This window comes from Neolamprologus brichardi, chromosome 7 (genome assembly GCF_056152115.1).
Source record: "Neolamprologus brichardi isolate AB-2024 chromosome 7, ASM5615211v1, whole genome shotgun sequence".
Lineage (NCBI taxonomy): Eukaryota > Metazoa > Chordata > Actinopteri > Cichliformes > Cichlidae > Neolamprologus > Neolamprologus brichardi.
Genome location: NC_142110.1, coordinates 22,321,706 through 22,347,785, shown reverse-complemented (window position 1 = coordinate 22,347,785; position 26,080 = coordinate 22,321,706). Strand labels below are relative to the sequence as shown.

Sequence of the window (26,080 nt, the reverse complement as noted above, 5' to 3'; positions counted from 1 at the left end):
CAGCATCAGCCAGAGCACCACAAAGCTCCTGATAAGGCACATTCTGCAAAACTTGCTACAGCAGAAATTGAATCTACACACACAAAAAAAAAAATCCAAATGAAAAAACAAGAACTTGTGGTGGCTCAGAAATGTCACTGTTTCTGCAAGCAGCATGCCAAATTATTACATTATTCTTCACTTTAAAGATTCCCTAAACAGCAGCTGTTTTAAAGAGAAAAAATGTAACGTTTAGGTGGCTGAGGGGTTACATAAACTGCATCTAAAGCAAGAGATTTCTTGCAGCTTTTTAAAATGACTTTTTCCGCTTTTTCTCACTGGGACAGCAACTTGAGGTGACATGACTTCCAAATAAAGCTTTTCTCCTTGCCATCAAAAAAGATTCCATGCTGGTACAGTCGATGTAACAGATGGGGCAAAAAGCAAGAAGGGTGCAAAGATGAATGATAAGCTCAAAACCAGATAAGGCAAATACAAAGATTCACACTGCGATAAGAAGTAGGCGAAAGTGAAACAGGAAAAACAACAGAGGGGAATTTAAATAAGAGAACACTGATGGGGAAAAAAATGAAAAAGACACAACAACTTCAGCCAAAAGAAGATGTTACTATCAAGACATGCATCAGAAATCAAAAGAATATACAAGGTTGCTGTATATTCTGTCCAGTCTGAATCAAAAGGCCACACCAAAGGCAGACAACATGGATATATAAGGCTTACATCTGGCAAAGTAAGAGAACATGAGAGCATAGAGTACCTATTTATGGGAGGACTGTCACTGGATGGTGCGACACTCTCAGGGCGGGAGGGAAGTCCCAGTCAGGCAGCCAGCCAATGGGAACAAGAGAGGGAAGAGCATTCAGTGAATAGGGGAAGGAGGGGAAAGTAGGGTGGGAACTTGTCGTGGGAACCCGAAGGCACAATTTGTGCAGTCCCAATGGGTATACGTTGATTTAGTAGTCAGCAGATGCACCGTTCAAAAACTGTAGTCCAAATCAAATAACCCACCATTATCTAGCACAGGAAGGTAGCGGTCTTCTTTTTGCTTTAAAGTTGTTGTTTTGATGTTGTGATGCATGCAGTGTTTAATGAAGTGGGGCACTCTGCATATGACCGTACATACTGACAGTGGTGCTAAAGACCAACTTAATACCAGGTTGAGTATCAGTGCGTCGGTTTAACCTCATCAGCATCCAGAACAAGTTATGTGCGTAGTTCAATGTTTTCAAAAAGGTGAATAACTGTATATACGCCAGAGTGACGTCACACTGTACCTGGGGTGCACTTCCACATCACTGCATCAAGGAACTACTGGAAATCATCCCTAGAATATTATAAGCCGATTTAAGGTTGCTGAAAACATCATGATTAAATAAAAAAAGCAAGAGAACTTCACCGCTTCCTTTAGGGTTTCCAGATCATGGTGCAAGTAAAAATAATTGTTTCTGGTGATTAAGAACCCTGCAATGTACTTCATATGCTTTTTGTTTTTGCTCACTACTGACTTCTTGGTTTTAAATACATTATTATTGATTATTATTTAACTATATAATTATTACTCTGTACCTTTCACTGTTTGAGAGGCAAAGTGTGAAATGGTTACGGTATCACTGATGTCGACACACAAGAGCCTGTTTTATTAAAAATATTCACTTTGGCATCTAAAATCTAGGTTTGCTGAAATAACTGTCTCGAGGAAGCAAATTATATATTCCACAGTATCCTAAATTCTGATAATAACGTCAGAATGAGCAACAGTGCATTACAATTAGCAAGTGTCCCTGAGAAACTGTTTTTTCACACCTTATGGCATGTCTAAAAAAAATCTAAATTGCAGAGAAACAAAATGACTAAATGGCTCCAGATATGTCTTTTTAACATCTAACTCATGCACTGATTCAGTTTGTCAAGAAAATATTGTAAAGATGAAGAAAAAGTTACAGTAAAATGTGGTTTTACTGGGTTTATCCCCCCACTACAGCACCTGTTGGTTCAGGTGAGACAGGTATGTTTGGATTCCTCCAAAGCGACCCAAACAACTGACTACAGTGAATGCCTTCGGATAAATAACAGGCGACTTGTTCTGCCCACTGCCTACTGGACGGGCAGTGGAGCACTTTGTCTTACATCTGTTTGGGCTCTTCTATCACAAGGACAAATGCAGAAAATCTTTTCTCAGTGTGTTATATTTAGGTTTGGATCTACTGAACTCTTCTCTTGTTTCCATTTTCTGTTTTTATTGATTTCTTTTTGTGTAACCTTTTACATTTTGGGGCTATTTTGTTTTGTGATATTGTATTTATTTTTATCAGGCTATGTTTTTTTTTTAATGTTTTTAAGCTGCAGTGCTATAGTAAACTCCAGTACAGTAAACTTTTGGGATAAAGTATCGTATACATCTTTTTTATTCATCTAGTCTGTCTGAGTTTTAGCATGTGCAATGCAATCATACGTTTTATGAATCTATTCGTTAAATAAAAAATAAAACAAAAATGTTGATTCAAACTTTGCAGTCTTGTTTCCGAGTTCATCTCCATGTGTGCCTAACGCTGCTTCCAGGAATGCCATTTTTAGATTGTTCCTGGGATGTCCTGCTCTGAACATCTGAGCTTGAAAATCTGCAATGTAGGCTCCTCTACTTTGTCAGAATGAAATTTAACTTCAACTTTATTTGAAGAAAGAGGGCACAGGTGCAGGGAGCCAATTCTGGCAAACGATGCAGGTGGTCAGCAAAGACTGTGTTGAAAAAGCCAAAAAACTCCCATGGTTTTAGGCACTGCTGTGAAACAGCGCACAACAGTGTGTGGCATCATTTCAGCAGCAAATATCCTCCCTCGGTCTTTGCAGAGCTCGGCACTGACAGTCTGACCCTAGGGGATAAATTCATGGTGCGCAACCTCTTGAATGTGCGAGAAAGCAAAACGTCTGCGCTTATACACAGCCTCTGGGCTTGGACACTGTGGCGCTTTCATGAGAAAACCTCCTGTTTGGTCTCCAACTCTTTTCAACTGCAATGGTCCTTCATTTGAGCTGCATCAGTTTCATTCATTTGACAGAGAAAATTATGTTTGATCTCCACACAAGTTCAGGATCATCGTGTAAAAAAAGCCAAAATAAAACAAAAAACCTTCAGAGTATCTTCATACTGCAGATTTACTCAAAGAGGAAAGACGAAATCTGCCAAATTTAAATCATGCATGATTTATTTAATTTTATTTATCTATCTAAATTACATTTAGTAGGATTCAATCCAGCTGTCAATTCAACTAGAAGGTGCTTAACTTTAGTCCAGTTTACAAATTATAAAATGGACCATTAGCCACCTCAATGACTATATTTCAATGCATAAAGACTAAAAATATATCTCGCTAAAGAACAATTTATGGATCTTTTGCTAATCTCTGGTCACAGGAATGTGTCTTTAACAGCCAAGAAAACATGTTCCTTCCCAGAATAAACCAAAAGTTCAATTAACGATGTTCACAAAAAGCAAATAAAAACCCTGTGCATATACTGTATCTTCTTGCAAATGTGCAATGAAATCCCTCCTGCAGTATAGGACATTACGTGCTGTACAGTAATCCAGCCTCTTAATTTTACACATGTTGCGTTTAACTCAGAAACTTGTGCCTCGGGGAACAGAAAAACTTCATGCCATTCCAGACATGCTTGTCTGTCTCAATAAAGACAGACAATCAGTGGTAATAGACATTACTATAACAGCTGGTAAGTGCTGCACAATGAAGCCGGGTGGTGGCTTCACTAGCAGGTTATTACTGTAGGAAGATAACAGTCTGTGAAAGAGACAGAATTGTATTTCATTTCATTTTCATTTCATTTCAATTTGAGACGGTCATGATTTAAAATGTAATAAACATTTTAACTGTACACAAATTTAAACTCTGACTTTCTGTTTTCAACCCAAAGACGTGTTACTGCTATGAAGTTTACAATCAGACAAAAAACAGTGTCTGCACACATAGATCACAAACATATGAATAAATATGTTTATAAAGCTATGTTGTATGTTTTCCTACAGCACGTGTTACACAGGCCTTCTGCAGTAAAGCAGTTTTTGTGTTGTTATTTCAAACTGCTGTCAGTGATGATATAGACCACTTCTTGGAAAGTGCTTTAAATAGCAGGGGTTGTTTTATCTCAAGTGGCTCCTGTGGGAATAAAACCCATTATCTATGTCTTCTAAAGCTGGAATACCTTATACATGATGCCTCTTTCAATTTGTGGCCATGTTTAACACTGTCACGGCAGAGCTGAAAAAATATTACAGTCTAATAAATTTCTCTTCCCGACACACCTTAAATTTTAATGTTCAGATGGTTCTGGTGGTTTAATTGGCTAACGGGACATCAGTATATGAGAAACGCCCGGAGGGAATCATTCCAAGTTTTGTTTTTAACCAAGAACCAAGAAAAAGTGCAACTATAAGACAGAAAAAAGATAAACAGCAATCAAAATCTGATAAATACTCTGTATAACAAAAAGAGGCGTACCTTAAAGGCATACTTGCGGTTGATGTGATCCTCGAGTCCCACTGGTGAAATGACATAGCTGGGCAGAGGAATACTGCCCAGGACTGACTCCTCTCTGCTGTCTGGAGATAGAGCGAGAAAGAGAGAGAAGAACGAGGGAGGGGAGGTCAGCGGGGTAAGGTGGAGGGGTGGGAAGACAGGCAAGAGATATACAGGGAATGAAGGAGCGACAGAATAAATATCACTCATCAGCTCACTAATTTCCTCACTGCCAGCCATCAGTATCACAACACTGACAAACACGCACTCGTATGACATCACTCATACCACAGTGTATGCCAAACAGTAAATGACCACTCTGGTATGCCAGTGTCACAGAGTTAAAGCTCCTCTGCTCCAGCTGGCAGCCGGCCGCCTGCCCTCAGCCTCTGCCCTGTCCAGTTTACACGTTGAGATCACAGTCAGCACATGCACACACACACAGATTTGTCCTTTGTAAGAACCATCACTGATGCAATACGGTCTTCAACTTTTACCCTTCAAAGAAAAAAAAGTCTCGAAAAACACTTCACAGTGTTTTATAAACAAAAATTCATCACATATTTGTTTTCCACTGAATATTGTAATAGCATGCTAGAATGTGTGTGGTAAGGACAGTGTCTCCATGTGCGACGATTACCACATCGTAAAATTTAGCAATAGCATGAAAATGTGTGCGTGTGCATGCAGCACCTGCGTATGTGGGCGGTTTGGCTGAGAGGTGATAAGACGGCGCTGTAGCTAAAGGGGTAATTGGTTAAAAATAATTCAAGGACCTTTGAAGGGGACATTCCCTAAATGGTGGGCAAGATAGTGGGGTCTTTTTTATCTGCTCTGCCACGTCTGTCTCACACACTTTGCGGGGTATGACATACAGTGTACAGCCCCTTGAGGCAAATTTGAGTTGCGATATTGGGCTTTAAAAATAAAACTGACTTGACTGAAAACAGACCACAGAAGACATAAGAGGGGAAAAAGAGGAAGAAACAAAGCAGCCTCGTTCATCAATGATCCCTGTACACAGTCACAGTCATTTGTGAAAACAGTGCGTACAAATATTATCTTGTGTGTGAGTGTGCATAAATTTCGAAGCACTCAGCACCATGCGTGTGCAGATTGCTCCCATGAAGGACTACTTACAAAATGCAAACGCAGCTCACACAATAAAACTGCTGGAAACGCAAAAGCACAATACCAACAATACCAACTAAATAATCATCTCTAATCTGAGAACTTTATTGGAAAGCACATTTTTAGTGACAGCAAAGCCCTCCAGAGACTGATGTGCAATCACTAGATTCAGTTTGCTGCAGCCAGTCTTTCATCCCAAGTGCCATCAGCTTACTGCAACATTAAAGAAGGACAAAGGCCATGCAGGTGCAAACATAAGACTTACTGATTCTGGATTTTCTGCACTCTCAGATGGGTCTGAATAAAATTGTTCATTTCAGTCTTGTAAGAGTTGTTCATAGGTTGTTCCCACAAATACCACCATTTTCTTTTCTTTTCATGTAAGCAGCAACAAGTCTATTAAAGTAAAGTCGGCTTCCATAGATGGGTAAGGGTTAAAAATACTGAGAAGTTTTAATATTTTATTCTAATTATAATCTGAATTTCTAGAACTCAGCTTGGCATTTTCAAATTCTTGTTTTCCCATAACCATTGGATCAAAACCAATAGAAACCCAGAAAGAAAATGACAAAGAAAAGATGAGAGAATCATTTTCAGCAACAGCTAATTCATTTTTATATATGCATTTAATTGCGTAATGTTGTTTTAAGGATTCAGTATTTTTATGCAAATATAATGTTGGTATTTTAAAAAACTCACTGTAAAAGCTCTGACGTTTATCATCAAAACAAGAAAAGTCCTAATAAAAAACAAAGATAGCAAAGACGTATTTGACTGTTTGGGTAGGGAAGGGAGGAGATAAGTCGTGTTGAAGAGAGAGATCAAGTGTGTTCATGTTGGCAGGAGAAACCTTTGAACTGAGCGAGAAGACAGAAAAAGGGAAAAAACAAAAACAACAGAATTGATTTCACCCTCCTGTCGAGGTGAGCAGGCAGAGGAGTGTGTCCCAAATGTTTGGCTACAACCATGGAGATAAAAATGATGTGGAGAGATAGATAGCGACAAGCAGGGAATGGTAGACCAATTGTGATGTTGTGTGTGATGTAGAGCATCGGTGTAAGCAGTGTGTACATGTTCATTGGTTGGAACCACATAACAGATATAGAGATTACTGCTCACCTAAAGTGAATTTCTGGCTGCTTTGTCAGCTGCAGTTTACCGAAAACTGTCATCGTCTACTTTGTCCTTTAACCTTTTGCATTGATTGTGGATCTTTCCATCCTCTCATAATAAACTCTCCTCACCGGAAGTGTATCATTTTATGCATTTAATTTTTCAACCAATACCAAAGAGAAACATGCAGAGTATAATACAGCCTAATGCAATGGCCATTTTCTCATCTGCATCAAGTTCTACAAAGTTTGGATGAGACACTGCGAGGTACTGAATCAATGATAAGCTACTTCATGAAGGCTGCAGAGGCATGCCAGTTATGATGTGTGATTTCCTTTAATGATGTTTCAATTATTTTGTCTTAAAGGGAATTTTTGAGGATTAACAGATTATAACTTTTCATTTAAACTGCTCCTTCTTACACCCTGCTTGGGCTGGCTGTGTCCCAGTGTCAAAGTACATCGTGTTGGGATAGGATGGAATTTTTTGGCTTGCTCTTCTCCTTTCTTCATAAATGCAGTTCTGGCATTGTTATGCAAAACACATATTAATGTGAATAATAATTTAAAAAACCAAATATAAAACAAAAAGAAATTGACTAGCAAGACGAACCTGTAGTTTATAGAGCTCTCTTGGCAAATCAAATATTATTGGCAGAACAGGGCATTCAGATCCCACACTACTTTCACTTAACATTCCACAAAGACTTACCTTTGTAGTAAAACAGACAGAAATCAGCCAAGACAAACCATTTCCTCTTCCAAAGACGCATCCCAGAGCTGTCCTGAAAAAGAAAGAGAGGTAAAGAGTTTAAGTGAAGAATGCATAAATAATAAGATGAGGAGTACCACTAACTGGAGAAGATAACAAGCAAGACTAGAGAGCTCTTAAATAAGAAGAGAGAGGAGGTAATGAGAAAGGAAGGAAGAGCCTGAGAAATAAGGATGCAGAAAGGGGAAGTGAGGGACAGTAGTAAGGTGGGTACATGCAAAGGAAAAGAGAAAAGACAGACGGGGAAGGGAGTGATCATTTGTCCTCATTCGCTGGCTCACTGAGTCTGCCATGAGTGCTTTACTGCCCATTTAGTCTTTTATGTCCTTTGGCTGAAAATAGGTCCATTTGAAGAGCTGAGCAGATACAGCAGTGGCTGAAGATGTATGATGCTACGACCATATAATACAAGCATGTGAGTGGATGAAAGGCATAAACTGCATTATGTCAGTCTGGCCATGATAGTGGACATCTGTGCATCAGTGTGTATAATTATTTATAGCAATGTGCTTATATTTATGTGCACCAAAATAGGATTCAAATTGTGTGCATTCATGCACCCCAGAGCATTTTAAAGGGTTTCTTTCTAATTAAAATAAAATGTAATTGCAGTAAATAGATCGAGTGCACAGTTGCGAGTGTGCTACTGTCTGTGTGACTGTGTGGGCATGCCTCTTTGTGTGGTCATTAAAATATTGCTTCATAGTAACATCACTCACTGTTTGTCTTGTATGGAGGCCAAGAATCTCCCAGTGGGATGATGCCAACAACAGATATTTTAAGTATAACTTCAAATAAACACGTAGTCTCTAGTAACAGGCTGTCTGTGATTAACAGCAGGTGTTCTACATTGCCAAAGCAAAGGAAATAAATCAAGAAAAATATCAAATGTTAGAGAATCATGCTGGATTAAGGGATTACTGACTAAAAGAAAGCACAGTACCAGTAGTCTCATAAATACTTTAAACTTATACGACAATTATTTGCTCCATAACTACTATTATCAGGCTAATTGCAACTTTTTTCAACATGACAGTATTTCATTAAATGTCTGCAGGCTGTTTAAGAAACTAGCCTAAAAGCTATATGTTTTATATATTTATAGACATAAAAGTTAAAAGCTATATATCTATAGCTGAATTTAGATTTCAGAGAAAAAAGAAAGACATTTTATATAAAACGTATTTGGTTACTTTAAAATAATAATTGCCGAATAAGTAAACAAAAGTATTATCTAATGTGCTAAACACCTTTTCACACTATTATGTACACTTTTCACATTTATTTTCATTTTTAAATCTTAAACTAACACAAAGTTGTCATATTCAGGCGTAAAAAAAGCAAATCAAGCAAACCCAGTTCAAACTTTATCAACATTAGTCTTGATTTGACTGTATGTAAGTTACAATTGGTGTTTCCGTTTGAGTGTCCCAACCTGTTTGTACAGCCATCCGCGGACCACCACAGGGACGTTGGGATTCCTCTTGATGGACTGCTCTCTCTTCCCAAAGCTGTGCACCTTGCCACTGGACCGGGAGCCCTGTAAAAGACAGAAAGAATATAGAGAGATTTTATGTGACATACGTTAAGTTAACAGTTCATCGGTATATTTTAATACAACTTCTGGAGCCTTACTGCAGATTTTTCTTTGTGTAAAACCACTTGCTGAAGGCTGACAGCCTATTTTACAGGAAGCGATAACTGCAGCAAACAGGGGTGAGTCTAAAGGGGGCCATGACCACATTAATTTCAAGGCTTTTGTAATATTTTTTCAGAGTAAATGTGAAAAAAAAATACAATATTGTGTTAATTAAATTGCCTTAACATTTAAAAATATAAGAATACAGCTTTTTTCATAAGCCAATAAAAATGTTCACTGGGCATTAAACTCTGAGCCACTGACCTGAGGGTTGTTATTCTGGACACTGAATTATTATTAATATTAATCAATGTTTGCAACATAACAACATCTGTTTTCAGCAGCAGAAAAACTTGCTTCCTATTAATGTCAGAAAGCCTCCAAGATGACAGAGCAACCTTTTTCTTGACTTTGATCTTTGACTGTACTTAAATAATTTATTTCAATATGACACGTACATAAAAGGGTTTAGTTGGCATTTTTTTGGCAAATGTTGTATGCAGTTAAACCTTAAAACACTCCAATTTCTGAAATGGAAACCAATGAGCCGTTCATTGTCAAAGACCTGTGTTTTTTTCTCTTTAGAATATGTATTATTTCTCATTAATAAGACAAAAGTATTTTTGACTCAATTATATAATGGAATAAACAACAGGGAAGCGTATCTACTTAAATTCTGAACTGCTTGATTAAAGCCTGTCTGACTACATTAAGGATCGGAAAATAACCAGCTTCTCTACATAAGAGAAACGAGGCCAATTTTACATCAACTAGCAAATGCACTGTTCCACCTAAGTTCTCTGGGAATAGTGCATGCTGACCTCAAACCTGGAGACACAATGGTTATGGACCGTCATCAGTCTCCCATCAAAGGACTCAAAATTGCTTCTTTCAGTCAGAGATCTGGTAGCCACTGATAGCCAGCCCTCAGTTGAATGTCAGCCGCTAAGTGTCCCCCCTCTTTCCCGTGGGACGCATCTACTTTTCACTATAAACACACCCCTTTCACCCAAATGCAGAGTGTCACCATGAGATGGTGCTTTCTTCAAAAAAAACTTTGACTTGTATAGTTAGCTATAGATGATTTTCCCTGTATTATTGTAGAGTCTTTGCCTTATAATATAAAACTCATTGAGGGCACCGTTTTGATTTGGCGCTATGAAAAAAATGAATTGAATTTCAAATTCTTTTGACAGCTTTCGTAAAGAAATAAAGAAATAATTTTTCTGCACATAAGCTTCCTCGTAGATCCCAAACCAGATGTGGAAGTTATTTTTGAGACTGATAGAACTTAATTTTTCATTTAGCCTATTGCTTGCTGGGTCTTATTTCTTCAGACCTCTATTTAATCATTAGCATGTCCTTCAATTTTTCTTTTAGGTTGCAACTTAATATTTTGATTTATTCTTTAGATTACATTAAAATCTTATATTGTGCAAAAGTCGTGGGCGATCCATAATTTCTCTAGATTTTACATAATAGCGCTCAGACTTTCACCTAGCTTGTTTTTTTTTTTAAAGTGCTCTCTGGTTTTATGAAGGCGTTTCAAAGCTGCTCTTTGGACACAGACTACATTTAGCAGCAGACCACTTGAGTAAGCAAGCTTGAATGTCGTCATTAGCCATTACTGTTAATTTATTGGGAAAACGTAAATGGCGAGAATTACCAATAGTTTTAAGCACAGTGCCGGGAGCTATGGAGTTCAGTCCTACAGCAGCATTTCACTGACCTCATTAATCATCTGAAATATTCACAACAAAGTGCCACATCCCCAATTAGGGCACATTTAAATTTCAATTTTTTATTTTATATAAGAACTTTAGCAGTGCAATAAAATCATGTTTTTCATGCTTTGAAGTCAGAAAGAATGCAAGCATCAATTTCTGTCTGGCTTTTTTGGTGTGCACAACCTCTACCTTACTTGATGCAAACTCATATATATAGTGTAGCAAGCCTGTAAATGAATGCATCTCCACACTGCTTTACCATTACTACTGGTTTTCCTAAATGCTTAGGGGCGTTACTACTCATGATTGCATCATCCAGGTGTCCTAGACGGGGGATACCAATACGATCACCCATCATTCGGCAGTCGGTCAGAATTCAACCAGGGATCCATCATGGCCCTGTTGCTGATGAGGTGGTTATTTTAAGTGGCTGTATCTTAGCTGCTGCAGCTCATCAGTACCATTCATCTACTGTGCTAAATTAGCTTGGTTAATTACCTATATGACTGCACTAAAGGCACCTTGGCATATTTCTTCTCCTTAACACAACTGTGGTCAAAAAGGCAGCAAGCAAAAGCGGGACAGTTTACTGTGTTACAGTAGGTTATATTTGGAAATAGGCTGTCTGTGTCTCATCAGACCATTCAATCTTACTTATATCACTGAACAAACTTTCACCCACACCATGATTTTTTCTTTTTAGCTACCCTTCTTTTTCTGCCCTAGTTGTGATATAATTACAGCCATTATATGAGCACAGACAATTTTTCCGCCAGATCTCTGTGACAGTCACTCTTGCTATGACATTTGTCTGACATTGACAAAGCCTCTTTAGACTGGCAGGCAGAAGGTTAGGCATGTGGGCTTGTAACCTGCAGGTCAATATTTCAACTGCCTGACACAGGAAAGTCTGGCCTTTGAATCTGACTGACTACCATCAAAAAAAAGTGAGGGAGCAACTGCAAGAACACTGGGAGTATTAAAAGACTGTGTTGATGTGCATTATCTTTGTAAGGCTTAGGAAGAAAATCCAAAGATTATTTTTAAAAATGACCAGAGTAAATTAAAGTTCCTTAAAACAAGGTAAAACCTCTGTATCCTCATTTACTTTAACCTCCTAAGACCTGAACTCTTCCACTGCATGCATTTTTAATTTCTCTTTGATATTTGGGCTGATTGGGACCCGATGAATGTAAAAACAAAGAATTACCAGATTTTTTTGTTACCTTATTTTTGTTTCTAAGACAAATAAGAGCCACATATGAGGATATTTGTTTAAAATTTTGATAGAACAGTAGCAGCATAATGTCCTCGTGAGTGGATATCAGGCCCTTGTAGAGCAAAATTGAGTATTTTGGTCTAAATAACCCAAAATGTGATGTCCACATATGTGGACGCCAGGTCCTAGGAGGTTAAGATGACCTTGAATATCATAACTAACTTATGCAGCTGTAATATTGCATTTTGGGTTATAATACTGGAAGGTGCAATATTAAAGTTTTTTTTAAACCAAGGTTATTGCATAAATTCTTTTTAATTAATTTATGTAAATATATTACTATTAACTGTCATTCTCATTCAGAGCCAAGGAGATTTTATACCAGCTTCCACTGGGTGAAACCAGGGGCAGATTAATAAGATTTAGGTGGCCATGGGCAAAACTTTTGATGTGGACCCAGGTGACCTCCATGTTTCCACTGTGTGATTTTGTTTTTTTCTTGATCCTTGTTTTGTTTATTTACATATATTTAGTAAAGTTTTACTAACTGGAAGACATCAAGCATGCCTGAAATAAACTGAAATAATATTTTGGATATGTAATAACAGAGGTGCTGACTTAAGACATTTTAACTTTGGCTCAGCCACTGCAGTGCAGGTGGTAATTACAGGACACTAGCAGATTAAATTCTGCAGATTTGGGGTGCTGGAGGGTAGTGCAGTATTTAAAAGGGAGGGGAGCACTGTTAAAACAGGAAAGGACTTTGACAGAAGACAGAAGATCATTATGTCAGATAACGGCAAGAAAAAATGCCTTGAAAGCAGGTAGATTTTAATGTAAGGAATACCCTGACAGGCCAGTTCTTAGACGTATTTAACATTTTGTTAGTATTCAGTGCCATTTCAGCCCCCTGACCTATAATAAGTATAATAAGTAAGTAATACAGTAATACTGGGTGCTGGAGTTTCTTTGGCTAAACAAACCTTTCTTACATTCTTGTTTGTGCCGGCCTGCTGGATAACATACTTGTGCACTGTGCAAATATTCAAGAAATCTCATTAGACCATCCTCTACTCTCAAATCCTCAGAAGAAGGCCTGTTCCCCCGGCACCACATATACACATACACATAAAGTAAGACATGTACACCCTGTCACCTCCCCTGCTGGTATAATAAAAGATTTGGCATGACGGCTGCATAAGCGTGTGAATGGACTGGTAGCAGCACTGGGAGGCATCAGCAGCTGGAAAACAAAAACAAATGCACTCAGTAATCAGTGAGAGGATTGGTTGACAGAGGATGACACAGTCCAATCCTGTCACACTAGAGTCCCATATCTGTAAATATACTATGTGTGTATTTCAGAGATATTTCTTTCTCTGTTACGTGTGTGTGTGTGTGTGTGTGTATACGATGCAGTGGTCTATTTTTAGGCCGAATGTAATTTTGTGGAACAGACTGTGGTCCCTGCTGCACAGTAGCACTCTGTCTTGTAGGTGTGTGACTGAGAGTCAAACCAGCTATTTGCTATTTTAATGGTACACAATCAGACAACCAAAATGCCAGGAGACGCCCCTCTGAGACCCGAGGGCTACCGGCTCCATTCCCTAGCCAGATGAGAAATATCTGGGAGGGTAAGGTAATTAAACTTGGGTTGTGATTCCTCCTCCCTTTAGAAAGATGCCTAAGCAATACCAGTACGATGAATCAAATCAGTGGTAAAGAATAACAAACAAGAGTCAAGCCGGGTTAACTTAACCCTTAGATGATCTTTAAAAAATTAATTAATTTTAATTTTTTTGACCTGTAAACACTGTCCAAAATAAGCATCTCTATATAAGCCTGCAGTTCCTCTGTGTCCACATAAGCCACCGAGTGTTTCCCATGCATGTCTGTCATGGCCACAATTTGCTGGAGGATTTCATCCATCAGCAGCAGTGCATAGCTGGTGGCTCTGTTGCAGACTTTGTGGGAGACCAAAATATGGAGATGGAGAAGTTCATCCTGTCATTGCTTCAACCATATCCTCTCCACTGTCACCTTCAGATGAGTCAGAGCTGGTCTGAGGCCTCCTCCATGTCAGCCTCCAAGTCCTCTGAGGAGGATGAGGCACCATCTTCACACTCATAGTGCACGATCATTTCCAGAGCCTCCAAAATGAGTGCTCATACTTCTAACCATGGCTGCAGTGCAGCTGCATAAACTACTTAAGCAAGAACCAAAATGAAGTCCAATTTTGTCTTGATTCTTGTTACTGAGACATCTTTGACACACACACACGCACACACTTAAGCAGCTGAGTTGAGTTCCCTACTGAAAAGAGACACGTTGCAGAGAAGTTGTGAGCCATCGGCACAGGCTGACTTAAACTGCCTGCAATCTGTTGCCAATCTCTCTGTGTTTATAAATTAGGCAGCAATTAAAACATAATGAAAATACAAATTTTACCTTTGAGTCACATATTAGCTTGACAAACACTATATAGTTCGGCTTCAGAGGACATAATGTGTTTCCTGCATCTCAATGTAATCATCAGATCTGTTAGCTGCACCTCCATCACAGTAAGATATAAAATTATTTTTTCTACTTTCAAGAATTTTCTTTATACCCAAATTAAAAATATACTCTTAAAATTGCACTAAGCTTCAATCTGGAAAATGCAGCTCTCTGTTCTCAGACCCTTCCACACAATGAGTGCTGTCATACGCCTATTCATCTAAAAATAAATAATCTTGACTTTTAGCTTCACGTGGAATTTGAACAGTGTCTCCCAGGTGATAGCCCTCTAAACTATCCTACATCAGTCAACCATTTTGGTCGAAGCAGATCTGTGACTGCCAAACTCTCCTGTCAAACCTACAGACCTAAAGATTACCTAAAGTAATTTACATCCATTTTACAATCAGGACAATCAGTGTTGCTATCACTACAGTCATGCCACCAATTACTTTGACTTTTTCCTTTTTTCTTGTTGTTTCCCCCTTAATGCAGGAACTCAAATATGTATTTAGTCTGTAACAGAACAGCTCTTTACTCTGCAGCGTTCTCTGTTCTATTATGTGTTGGTTTTAATGCTCAAAGAAGCACCTGAAGAGCAGAGTTACTTTCAAAAGTGAGGCAGCGAATTAATGAGGCATATAAAGGCAAAACAATTCATAAGAGGATACTGGGAGCCAACAGAAATGTCTAAATGACACGGACTTTGATAAATCCCAAAGAAGTTAGTTGTGAACACAACATCACTAAATATGCAGCCAGTGAACACAAGTGCTTACAGGAGAACGGCGAGACACAGCTCATGGGGAAAGTGGGACGTCTCACTGCTTCTCTGATGTTTTGTCAAAGGCTGAAGAGATGTGACTTACTCAAAATACGGATTCATTTTAAGATTGTGCGCAAAGCAAAGGGGGTAGGAATGACTCATTCTTCCTCTGAGAAAAAGATTCTTTTGTTAAGAGTTTCTCTTTTAAAAATAAGGCTCCTGTGCCATTTCCTGGCTGCTTAGTGGCAGGGGTGATGAGCCAGAGCACCTGGGAGAGCTGCAGACCAGAAAAACACTGGGTGTGGGAATGGTGATGGGGCTTTGTGATGGATATCCTGTCATCTCTGTACCGTACACGATGACACATGTTCAATCTTGGTCCCGAGGCACCTGTTGATAGGGCAGGATGAGATTTCACGCCACCGTGGAGCTGCATACATGTGTGAGTATAAACCAAGTGTAAGATTTATACTGAAAAAAGTGGCATGGACATCTTTATGGTGTACTAAACCAGATGACAAGGGATGTATCCTGCATGAGATCTGCATTTGGAAGCTCAAATTGGAATTCATTAGCACTGTCTGTGCTGATTTGCTTCAAGTATTTTGTAATTTTGCAAGCAAATTGCCCGAGCAAAGGACGACCAAAAACAAGGTTAAACAGTCAAAAAGAAAAGTGCTTTCTCCTCTACAAACATAATTCAGTTTTGTTTCATAGATACGATCACTGTGCAATAATACTAGTGTGCATTCTAGAAATAAAACCTGAAGACCTGGAGTTTAAATGTTGCCCAAAAAAAACAAAAAAAAACAAACAAACAAGCTCCAATAGAAGAAAAAGGGGAAGAGGGGGGATATGAAAACAGACCAAATCTATTTTTCATTGATGTAGTATAGTGGTAATACAATATACTGGAAGGAATGTGGAATCAACTATATACCATAAATAACTTACAAAAGGAGTAATCCTAATCACAATGAAGCCTACTGTAATACTGAGTTCACTAAAACAAATGTCTGAATCTACACAGTCAATTTTTAGCATAAAAATAAGGTTGTGAAGGCCGATATTACATCTCCATAGACTTCAATGTTTAAATACGCATATTTACAGAAGAACAAAACACATTTGCATCTTTGCAGCTTGCATCCAGTTTTATTAACTGTAATTCTAGCATTCAACTTCTATGTTACATAGAAACATACCTAATCTTGCTAACCAGCAGACAACTTTGCTCTTAATCATGGTGCAAAGATACAACCTCTACCTCCATTTCAAACTACACCTCAGGTCTATATCCCTGCATGGCCATAATAGAGTTTGATCAGCTGCAAAAAGCTTTTAATTTCCATTTTCTCATCCTCATCCATCATTCTGTTTTGCTGTAAGTCAGCTGAAAATTGCTGCTAATCAGGTCAGTCACTGGCCACAAATAATGTTTTTCCCCCACTAGCCCAGGCTGCTGTGATCATTCTCGGGGCTAGCCATGGATAACCAGCGCTCATCTCTTGACTGATTCTAAAGGATGGATTTCTCCTGTACCACAGACTAAAAAGACATCTCTGTCTGTTTGTCATGCCTCACTGTGTTCAGTGGTTGTACCTGTGTTTGTTGGTATATTCAGATATTAGCATCATTTTCTTGTTTAATGATCATTTTAAGCCTTTGCACTGGTGAATTAATGGAGTGATTTTCTTCATTAACAAGCTGCAGAGAACATCGTAGGTTTATTACAGAGCTAACAGAGCTTAATTGATGGCTCACGTACTACTTGGCTTTTCAGTGCAGTGCATTTAACACAAAACTGATTGTGGATGTTAAAATGGTAAATGGTAAATGGCCTGTATTTGTATAGCGCTTTACTAGTCCCTAAGGACCCCAAAGCGCTTTACACATCCAGTCATCCACCCATTCACACACTGGTGATGGCAAGCTACATTGTAGCCACAGCCACCCTGACAAACTGACAGAGGCGAGGCTGCCGGACACTGGCGCCACCGGGTCCTCTGACCACCACCAGTAGGGAAACGGGTGAAGTGCCTTGCCCAAGGACACAATGACCGAGACTGTCCAAGCCGGGGCTCGAACCGACAACCTTAATTAACTGAAGACTCCAGTACTGCCAATGCAACCCCTACTACTACTTGATTCATATGCTTTAACAAAAACAGGACAAAGACATGAAGCCTCATAATTGCTAAAGATTTCACAAGTCAATCCTCTCTGTTGCTGCTTGAAAATATTCTAACTACCTCACAAAAATGTAGTAGACAAAATTCAAAGACCAAAAATCCTGTATGGTCACCCTTTAATAGCATAAAACCAGTCCAGACCAAATCAAGAAAGGACATTGTTTGAAAGCGACAAATGTGGAACTAACACACAAACACACACGTATACAGGTAAATACTGAAACCACAAACTAACCTTAGAGGCTGACGTGTCCACAGTGGAAGAGGTGATGGCAGTGGAGGCTTCGCTGACGGTGGTACTGGAGAGCTGCTCACCCGCAGGTTTTGACATCATTCGAGTACCCTGCGGCCTGCACACACACACACATACAGAAAACGTCACTATACATAACCGGGAGGACTCGAAGAAGTAATGAAGTGTAACCACACCTCTGATTTAGCCGTTACACATTTCCCAAGTTGTTACTGCAGCACTGACATCTGTACATTGTCTCACATTTTTCTATTATGGGCTGGCATATAAGGCAGACTGTTAGAGAGCAAATAAACATTGTGTTTATACTAAAAGTGTTGCTGGAGTTTCGTTCATCTAAACTCAGGATTGAGACTGCCCAAAGTGCCTGTTTTCCAGTTGTTTTTTCAACTCTTAGATTTTGAGGGATATCATTAGTGGAAGCACCCCACACTTGTGGTTCAAACATTCTATTTGCAAAGAGCAGAGAGAAGATCTGGATAAAAAATATGGAGCATATAAATACATAATTGTTATTAATGTGTTTATATGGGAATCTAAATTAGGTTCACTTTGTGTTTCAAGAGCACCTGCAGGGTTTTTGTTGAGGAAAATAATTAAATCTGATGTGACGCCTTATGGCATGCTGCTATTCTTGACGTTCCAATTTTCCCAGTGTGTGATTTGGAGTCTATCAGAGCTGCTTCGGAAAGACTCAAGTATGCAAGTATGTAAAACACATAAAGTGTTAAGGAGGCAAGAGTGGATTCTGTGAACTGGAAAAGTGTGCTTGGGGACTGTTTCAGGTTGTCATACAGGCCAGTGACAGATTGAGAGCATGCATGTGTGTAAAGAAAACACCAAACATCTGACGAAGGCAGCTCAATGACCTGAAGACAGACTGTCCTAAATTTTTCATTATTCTCACCGTACACACCTTGGAGGGAAATGAATAAAACTCCTTCCACAGTGTGTGCGTGTTCACACAAGATCCATTTTCCTTTTGTACCTTCAGGTCAGCAGAGAAGAGAAAGCGGTTACCAAACTCGCAACGCAGACAGAACAGAAGAGTGTGCACAAAGCACTGGGTTGTGTAACTGTTTACTGAATGTAAATCAGCACCATTATGCCTTATTCCAAAAGGATGTCAGACACAGCAGTCCCAAATTTGAGACTGAGGACTATTATGTCACCATCAAACAAAAATAGAAAACTTTTTTTCATTGTTCTGATGTTTTATATCCAAGAACAATTTTTCAGTTCAGGATCTCTTTTTTGTTTTTGAAACTGTTTTGACATTTTCAGATATTTGTGGATGACACAATATTAATTTAATGACATTAAGCTTTTTCTATTTATAAAATATGCGAGGGAAGTTAGTGAAAGAAAATTTGCTCTAACCACTGTTAAATGTCCACCTGAACAGCCTCTCTGACATGTTGCAGTCACCATTTCAAGGTCTATTTCTGCTGGAATTTGAATTATTAATACATCTTGAGTATTTTATATTTTTTCAGTTCTTTTTTTCATAAACACACATTTAAAAAGCATGTTTCTTTTACATTGACTACCATGTAATTTAAGATTATTACCAGCTTCCATAATGATGTCATAAAGAAAGATATAGGTTTTCCAGCCTACTGAATACCATGTAGCTTTTATTCAAGCTGTTATTATGACTTATTAATTATCTGTCAAACGCAACGGTTCAAGAAGGAAGTAACGTGGAGCATGGCATCTCAACAGACAGTAACACGATAGCTAACGGACGGCCAAGAACTGGATAATCCTTTGGCAGCTGTGAATGAGACTCAAAGTACACACAACAAAGTACTCAGGGTTTGGTAAAGTCTTTTTCACATTACAGCACTTTGGTTTTAGGAAGCACACTCTACCTTGAAGAACAGGAAAGGAAAACAAAACATGCCAATCTACAGACTTTGAAAAACTCTGCAAAAATGGTTCAGAAACCGCTGTGAGTTCAGGTTTTCAAACCTTATTTCACAAGCTTCTGCTCGTAAGAGTTGTAGATTGATTTATTCACACAGCTCACAGTGATATCCACCCGACTCCATCGCAAACAGATGTAATAACCTGCAATAATAGCATTTTAAAACGTCTCTTTGTCTGCAGTCTTTTTTTGTGCTACCTTTTTCTTTTATTTCACCTAAACCTTCAGGAAGAGCCAGAGCAGGAATTACTGGAGTCGTGTTCTTATTTGTTTTTTTAGATAAGCAGCCTGATGTATACATTTTATTTATTTATTTGTTTGTTTGTGTGTTTTTTGGCCATCTCATTTCACTTGTACCTTAACTATTTTTAAAGCAACCTTGGACGCTTTAAAATGACTGAATCTAAGAATGTTTTAGCAGTTTTAGACAGATCACCTTCACTGTGTTCCTGTTAGAAGCCTGAGGCACTGATGAATTAGAAATGTTGTGAGTGACTATCGTCCACATTTGTTTATATGAGCCTCAAACATGTTATCATCAAATGTCCATCAAATTGGAGTTGTGACTGCTTCTGATATTTAGATGTTCCTGATTTTAAAGTGATTTATGAGGACCAGTGATTGTTCCACAGTGCTAATTATGAGCCTGCCTGTAGAAAGATTCCCTCTCTTCCCTCACATTTTTGGGGAAGCCAAATTGTGCTCAATACACATCCTAAAATAATTTTTACAGTCACTCAAGAGTCACTGCAGTCCCCTTAAAGATTTATCCTCTAAATGATCTGCTACAGACACTTTTTACTGCCTACAGACCTTCTGCTGTCCTCAGTCGCAGCTGTTTGTCTACGATTTTACATATTCCACACGTAACCTTGTAGGCTACCAACATTTGTGTGTGTATACTTTTAAAACCAGAGTACACACAAACAACTGAGGAAACAAAATGAGCCTCCCTGCATGTGGTCTTCACCGAGTATCTATTTGCATGATGGCACAATCGCTATTGCTGCTGTCTTTTTGTGGCGAGACAGATGAGACTTTCTGTGCTGTATTTTTTATATTCAGTGGAATAACACCAGGCACAGTAAGTGTCTGTATCTGTCTGATTAGTTTCAAAAGAGAGAACAATGGTAATATAATACATTCTTTCATCCAAGAAAATTACTAAGTGTTACATTTCTTTCCGACTCCATCTTTCTCAAATAAATCCATAGTTTTATTCCTCTGAGCACATTTTCATGTCTTGGAAGCGTCCCTCTTGGTAAAAGACTTATTAAAGGAAAAAAATGCTTTGATTATGTCTGATTTGAAAATATTTCCAGAATGAAACAAATATTGGTTTTGATACTACGTTATTTTTGTTGTTTATCTAAAGTATATTTTATCTGTTGTGCTCATCTTCTCTGTATTTCTTTTTTTTTTCCCCCAATAAAAACACTGATCTCGCTCCCAGCTCTGCTCTCCACATTACAGGCTGAGCTGTAACACACCAACACTGCCAATAGTTTCTGAACATCACTAAATTTCTTTCCCACATATGCATAATGTAAATCATTTGAATGTTGTGTCGGTGGGTTCGCAGAATCTGTATTTATTCTCCTGTCAAGAGAATTTCATGGAAACTTTTTAAAGGTCACGAACCCTAAAATAAAAATGAGTTGCATTTTCATCTGAATTCAAGTGAGAAAAAAAGGTATTCAGTGGAGTAATTGTAAGCAAGTGAATTTATAAAACATCTGGGGAAGTCACTGTTCTTTAATTAAAAGCTAATACTGGGCAGAATTGAAAAGCTCCCGTGATAAAAGCATGAACTGATTTTTGTGCAGTAAAATTAAACCATCCTATTTGCATCTAAACAAGAGTTTTCTTGTTTATTTATACTTGCAGGCTCACAACGTGTGTGTGTGTCTGTGTGTATTTTGAAATCACATAATGCTTCAGAGTGATATTGTCAAATTTTGTCAGATTTAATTCTGTTTTTCTGAAACAGAAGGAAGATCAGCGGAGGGTTGGAAAACACGCAAAGCCAGATGGTAAGATGAAATAAAAGACCAGACTAATTAGAGCACAACTTTACTTCCTTTCTGTGTCATAAAAAACAGATTTTAGCATCTGTGACCTGTACTACTCTGAAGATAGAAAAAAAAACAAAGATCAGAAATGAGCACCTGAAACTCAAGGTCTATTTCTGCTGGAATTTGAATTATTAATACATCTTGAGTATTTTATATTTTTCAATTCTTTTTTTCATAAACACACATTTAAAAAGCATGTTTCTTTTACATTGACTATCATGTAATTTAAGATTATTACCAGCTTCCATAATGATGTCATAAAGAAAGATATAGGTTTTCCAGCCTACTAAATACCATGTAGCTTTTATTCAAGCTGTTATTATGACTTATTAATTATCTGTCAAACGCAACGGTTCAAGAAGGAAGTAACGTGGAGCATGGCATCTCAACAGACAGTAACACGATAGCTAACTACTCTGAAGATAGAAAAAATACACAAAGATCAGAAATGAGCACCTGAAACTCAGAAGTACAATCTCTCTGGCTTTTCCGTCTTATTATACATGTAACACAGTTCGTAGAGGTGCAGTGCAATACATTCTATTCTATTTTATTGTATTCTATTGTATGATAATTTCTGTTTAACTGATTGGTTCAGGCAACCAAAATAATCTAGCTGAAATGATTAAGAAAAAAAAGAGATGAGAGGAAAAAGTTTGAGTAAACAAGATGAAAAGGCACACTGCCGTAGTGTGCTGTGCAGTACAATACTGATATTGTATAGTATCAATGTTGTTCATGGAGCAGTTTTACCATGAACTATTAATTTTTGGTAATGATTTCATATTTTTGGCTGCTTCCCATGAGTGTTTTGTGTTCACTCACCCTTTTCACTTACTATGTGCTTACACATCACTGTGTTTAATTATTAGATATTAATTTCAGTTGCTCTTCCACAGTGTGTCTTTTGTCCTGTTTTCCTTCCATCATCCCAGCCTGTCGCAGCATATGGCCGCCCCTCCCTGAGCCTGGTTCCCCTGCAGGTTTCTTCCTGTTAAAAGGGAGTTTTTCCTTCCCACTATTGCCAAATCCTTGCTCATACATGGTGGCTTGATTGTTTGAGTTCTCTCTTTATTATTGTTGAGTCTCTACCTTACAATATGAAGCGCCTTGAGGCACCTGTTGGTGTGATTTGGCACTATATGAATGAAACTGAATTGAAAGAAAATGAATATTTTCCTTTGATATCTGACTTATTAAATGTGACTTTATTCTATGACACGAGATTAATATCTGTCACTGGACATTTCTGTTCATGTAGAATAATACATGTTTCTTCGTGTTCTTTCCGGCACAACACTTGTACCACAGGGTAAAGACTTCAAGGTTATGTTAGATCAGCGGTCCCCAACCCCCAGGCCTCGGACCGGTACCGGTCCATGAGTCGTTTGGTACCGGACCGTGAGAGTTGAGGCTCAAGTGTGAAATGTGTGGTTTTCAGGGTTTTTACCAGTTTTCAGCGTTATTTTGTTGTTTTTTTTATCGTTAACTCTGTTTTCCTTGGTCTTTTCACGTGTGTTATAAATAAATCTTCTTTTTTTCCAGTACTGGTACTAGTTTTATTTTGTTGTATTTTTCCGCGACACCTTAAAGGCCGGTCCGTGAAAATATTGTCGGGCATAAACCGGTCCGTGGCGCAAAAAAGGTTGGAGACCGCTGTGTTAGATTACTAAACATCCCCACTTGATTATTGAAATAAGTCTTCAGTTGTCACAAAAGTATATGTTCACTGCATGATTATCAAGGACATAAAATCACATCACAACAATGATGTTATTAGCATATCAACAATCACTTAGATTCATTCATAATTTTATTTACTGGAAGATCAAAAGGTTTGGTATCGTGATAACGTGGTAAATCAAATACCCAAATGTTAGTTTTAGGCCACTATTTTTACTGCATTTTTATGAAGTTAAGCTACAGCACTTCAACACTCTTTCTCTGTAATGAAAGTTGCAGAACTATAATCATTACAATTTTACTGTAATGTGGCTATTAGAGGTGGCTATGAGAAACAATAAGTGCCTTAGCTTACTACTGTTACCTGCTTTCACAGACTAGTGCTAAAACAGTCTTCTGATACATCAAAATCTGCTTAGTGTGTCTGCAATGATGTAAGATGATGACTATGATCTGTCTCCATGGACCTCCAACTTCTGCAGAGAATAAAAGTCAACCTCGGCATCAAATTTACTTAACTTTAATGTTGAGGATCATCTCTAGTGATAAGTGCCGAATCTCGGGCAATGACTCGAGACCAAGCATCAGCTTTAGAAGGTAGTAGATCAGGTCAAAAGTACAACTAGAGGATCAAGTTGTTTAGACTGCACAACATGGAGAAAATGTGATTTGTGAAGAAAGCGTCACTGAAGTATTCGAGCTCTGATTCATGACTGATGAGTGCAGGAAGAAAAACTGCAAGTCAAATATACAGCATTGCTTTTGCTTCATATTCCTGTTACCTGATCTCAAAATACTTGTTGCCTTTTTAAAATGTAAAAGGCACGACAGTGATTTCACACTTGAAGTTAGTTTGCTCATCACAAGGGGTTTGAAGGGGTCATAATAAAAAGTGCTAATGGGTTCTCTTTTGCTTGCATACCATATTCTCAAACTGGAACCATACCGAAGACAAAGGAGACAGCACACTGATTCGGTTTCAAATTTGACAAATCCCATGTCCTGTAATTCTACAAATTGATTGTAACGGAAGACTAAATCTCAAGAGAATTTCTGAGAAATAAGTTTGACAACCAAAATGATGTGGTGAAGGGATGCAACCTAATGGGGTGATACCTTCAGAGAAATCAACTCATCTACACAAGACGATTCTTTGAAGTGACTTCAAAAGCTGAAGGTTTAGAAACAAAGGATAAACCTCATAATCACAGCTCGTAATTAAAATAATAAAAACCAAACATGGAAATAAGGGACTAGCTATCACTAATGACGACTTAAAGGAGACTTCAACAGAGAAAGGACAATGTTTTGTCTTCTGTGAAATCTTTCAGTGGAAGGAAATATGACATTTTCCCTATGGTCTTAGTGGAAATATACATGGAATTCTTTCTCTCTGAGGTGAACAAATTATTCTACAGAAGAAAAAGAAGAAAAGGCAGACTCACTGGTTACTTTCTAGTACTTTGCTAGTAGATGGTGGGATCCCATGTTGCCTTCAGAACTCCCTTAAGTCCTTATGGCATAGAGTCAACATGATGCTGGAAATGCACCCCCAGAGATCTATATTAACCCTTTAAGACCTACCATAGAACCAAGTCCGCTAGAGCTTATATTATATTTTTACATGCTGTGGAGCCATTTTTGGGAGCATTTCAAGTTGCTATACATCAATACAACCATTAAAGCCTAAATTTTAATAATATGCATGCATTAAGTGCATAGTAATTATATAAATTGCAAAAAAGTGCAATAAACTAAAAAAAATTGAAAATCGTTTTTGCTTTTCTAACATATATGTCTAGTTAGAGAAATTTAAGAGGCTTATCCCTCAAAACTGTAAATACAAAAAAGTTGCACAAAATAGTTTCCCACCACAGGAAATTTATTTTGAGTGTCTTCATAGTTTTATTTTTGAAATACACCAATTTTTATATACTGCAGGAAAAACAAAAATAAATATTATAATGCAAATTTGCAAAAAAGCAGCATATGCATCAAAATAAACTATTTCCAGCAGTGCAATATGAATCCCAAGCATCCCAGAAACGACACAGAAAGTCATAAAGTCAAACATAACTTTTAAAAACACCAGTATAGGCTCATGAGGCTATATGGTAAAAAACTACATTTCAGCGAAAATGACATCACTTTCGGTTTCAGGCAGGTCATGGCGGACATGCGATAGTTCGCGCTGATGGACATAGGAAGTGTTATGAACAGCTGATCGGATCGGCAAAGCGTGTTTCTGGAATATTGTGTTTTTGTTGCTGCAAGTGCTTTTTATGCAGTTTTTGCAAAGCTATATGTGGAAGGAAACTGTGACCGAGGACAAGCTGATGGCATAAGATGTAAGTACAACTCCTCCGGTTTCATATGCAAAAAAAATTATTGCACTAGCTTACGTGGTTGCAGAGCTACCGGGATTTAAAAATAGTTATGCAAAACAGAGCGTGCCCGCTCCGACCGGTTTTAAAGGGTTAACATGATAGCATCACCCTGTTGCCAGTTTCACCACATTTCACATGTGCTCTATTGGCTTAAGATCTGGTGACTGTG

The 26,080-nt window shown here is 38.2% G+C and overlaps 1 protein-coding gene across 10 annotated transcripts in view; it reads right to left on the bottom strand.

Annotated features, from left to right (window-relative positions):
• The window catches only part of LOC102779219 (pleckstrin homology domain-containing family A member 7-like), a 132,009-nt gene that overhangs the window by 32,109 nt on the left and 73,820 nt on the right, over positions 1–26,080 (bottom strand). For 9 of the 10 annotated variants that reach the window (XM_087843317.1, XM_087843319.1, XM_006782378.3 and 6 more), the window contains 4 exons: positions 17,819–17,933; positions 8,980–9,084; positions 7,485–7,557; positions 4,512–4,612 (listed from right to left, as the gene is read on the bottom strand). In XM_087843317.1, coding sequence (XP_087699443.1) covers positions 4,512–4,612; positions 7,485–7,557; positions 8,980–9,084; positions 17,819–17,933 — 394 coding nt within the window. Of the gene's footprint in view, positions 1–4,511; positions 4,613–7,484; positions 7,558–8,979; positions 9,085–17,818; positions 17,934–18,752; positions 18,941–26,080 lie in introns of those variants that run through there. The other variant, XM_087843316.1, reaches the window with a different exon arrangement.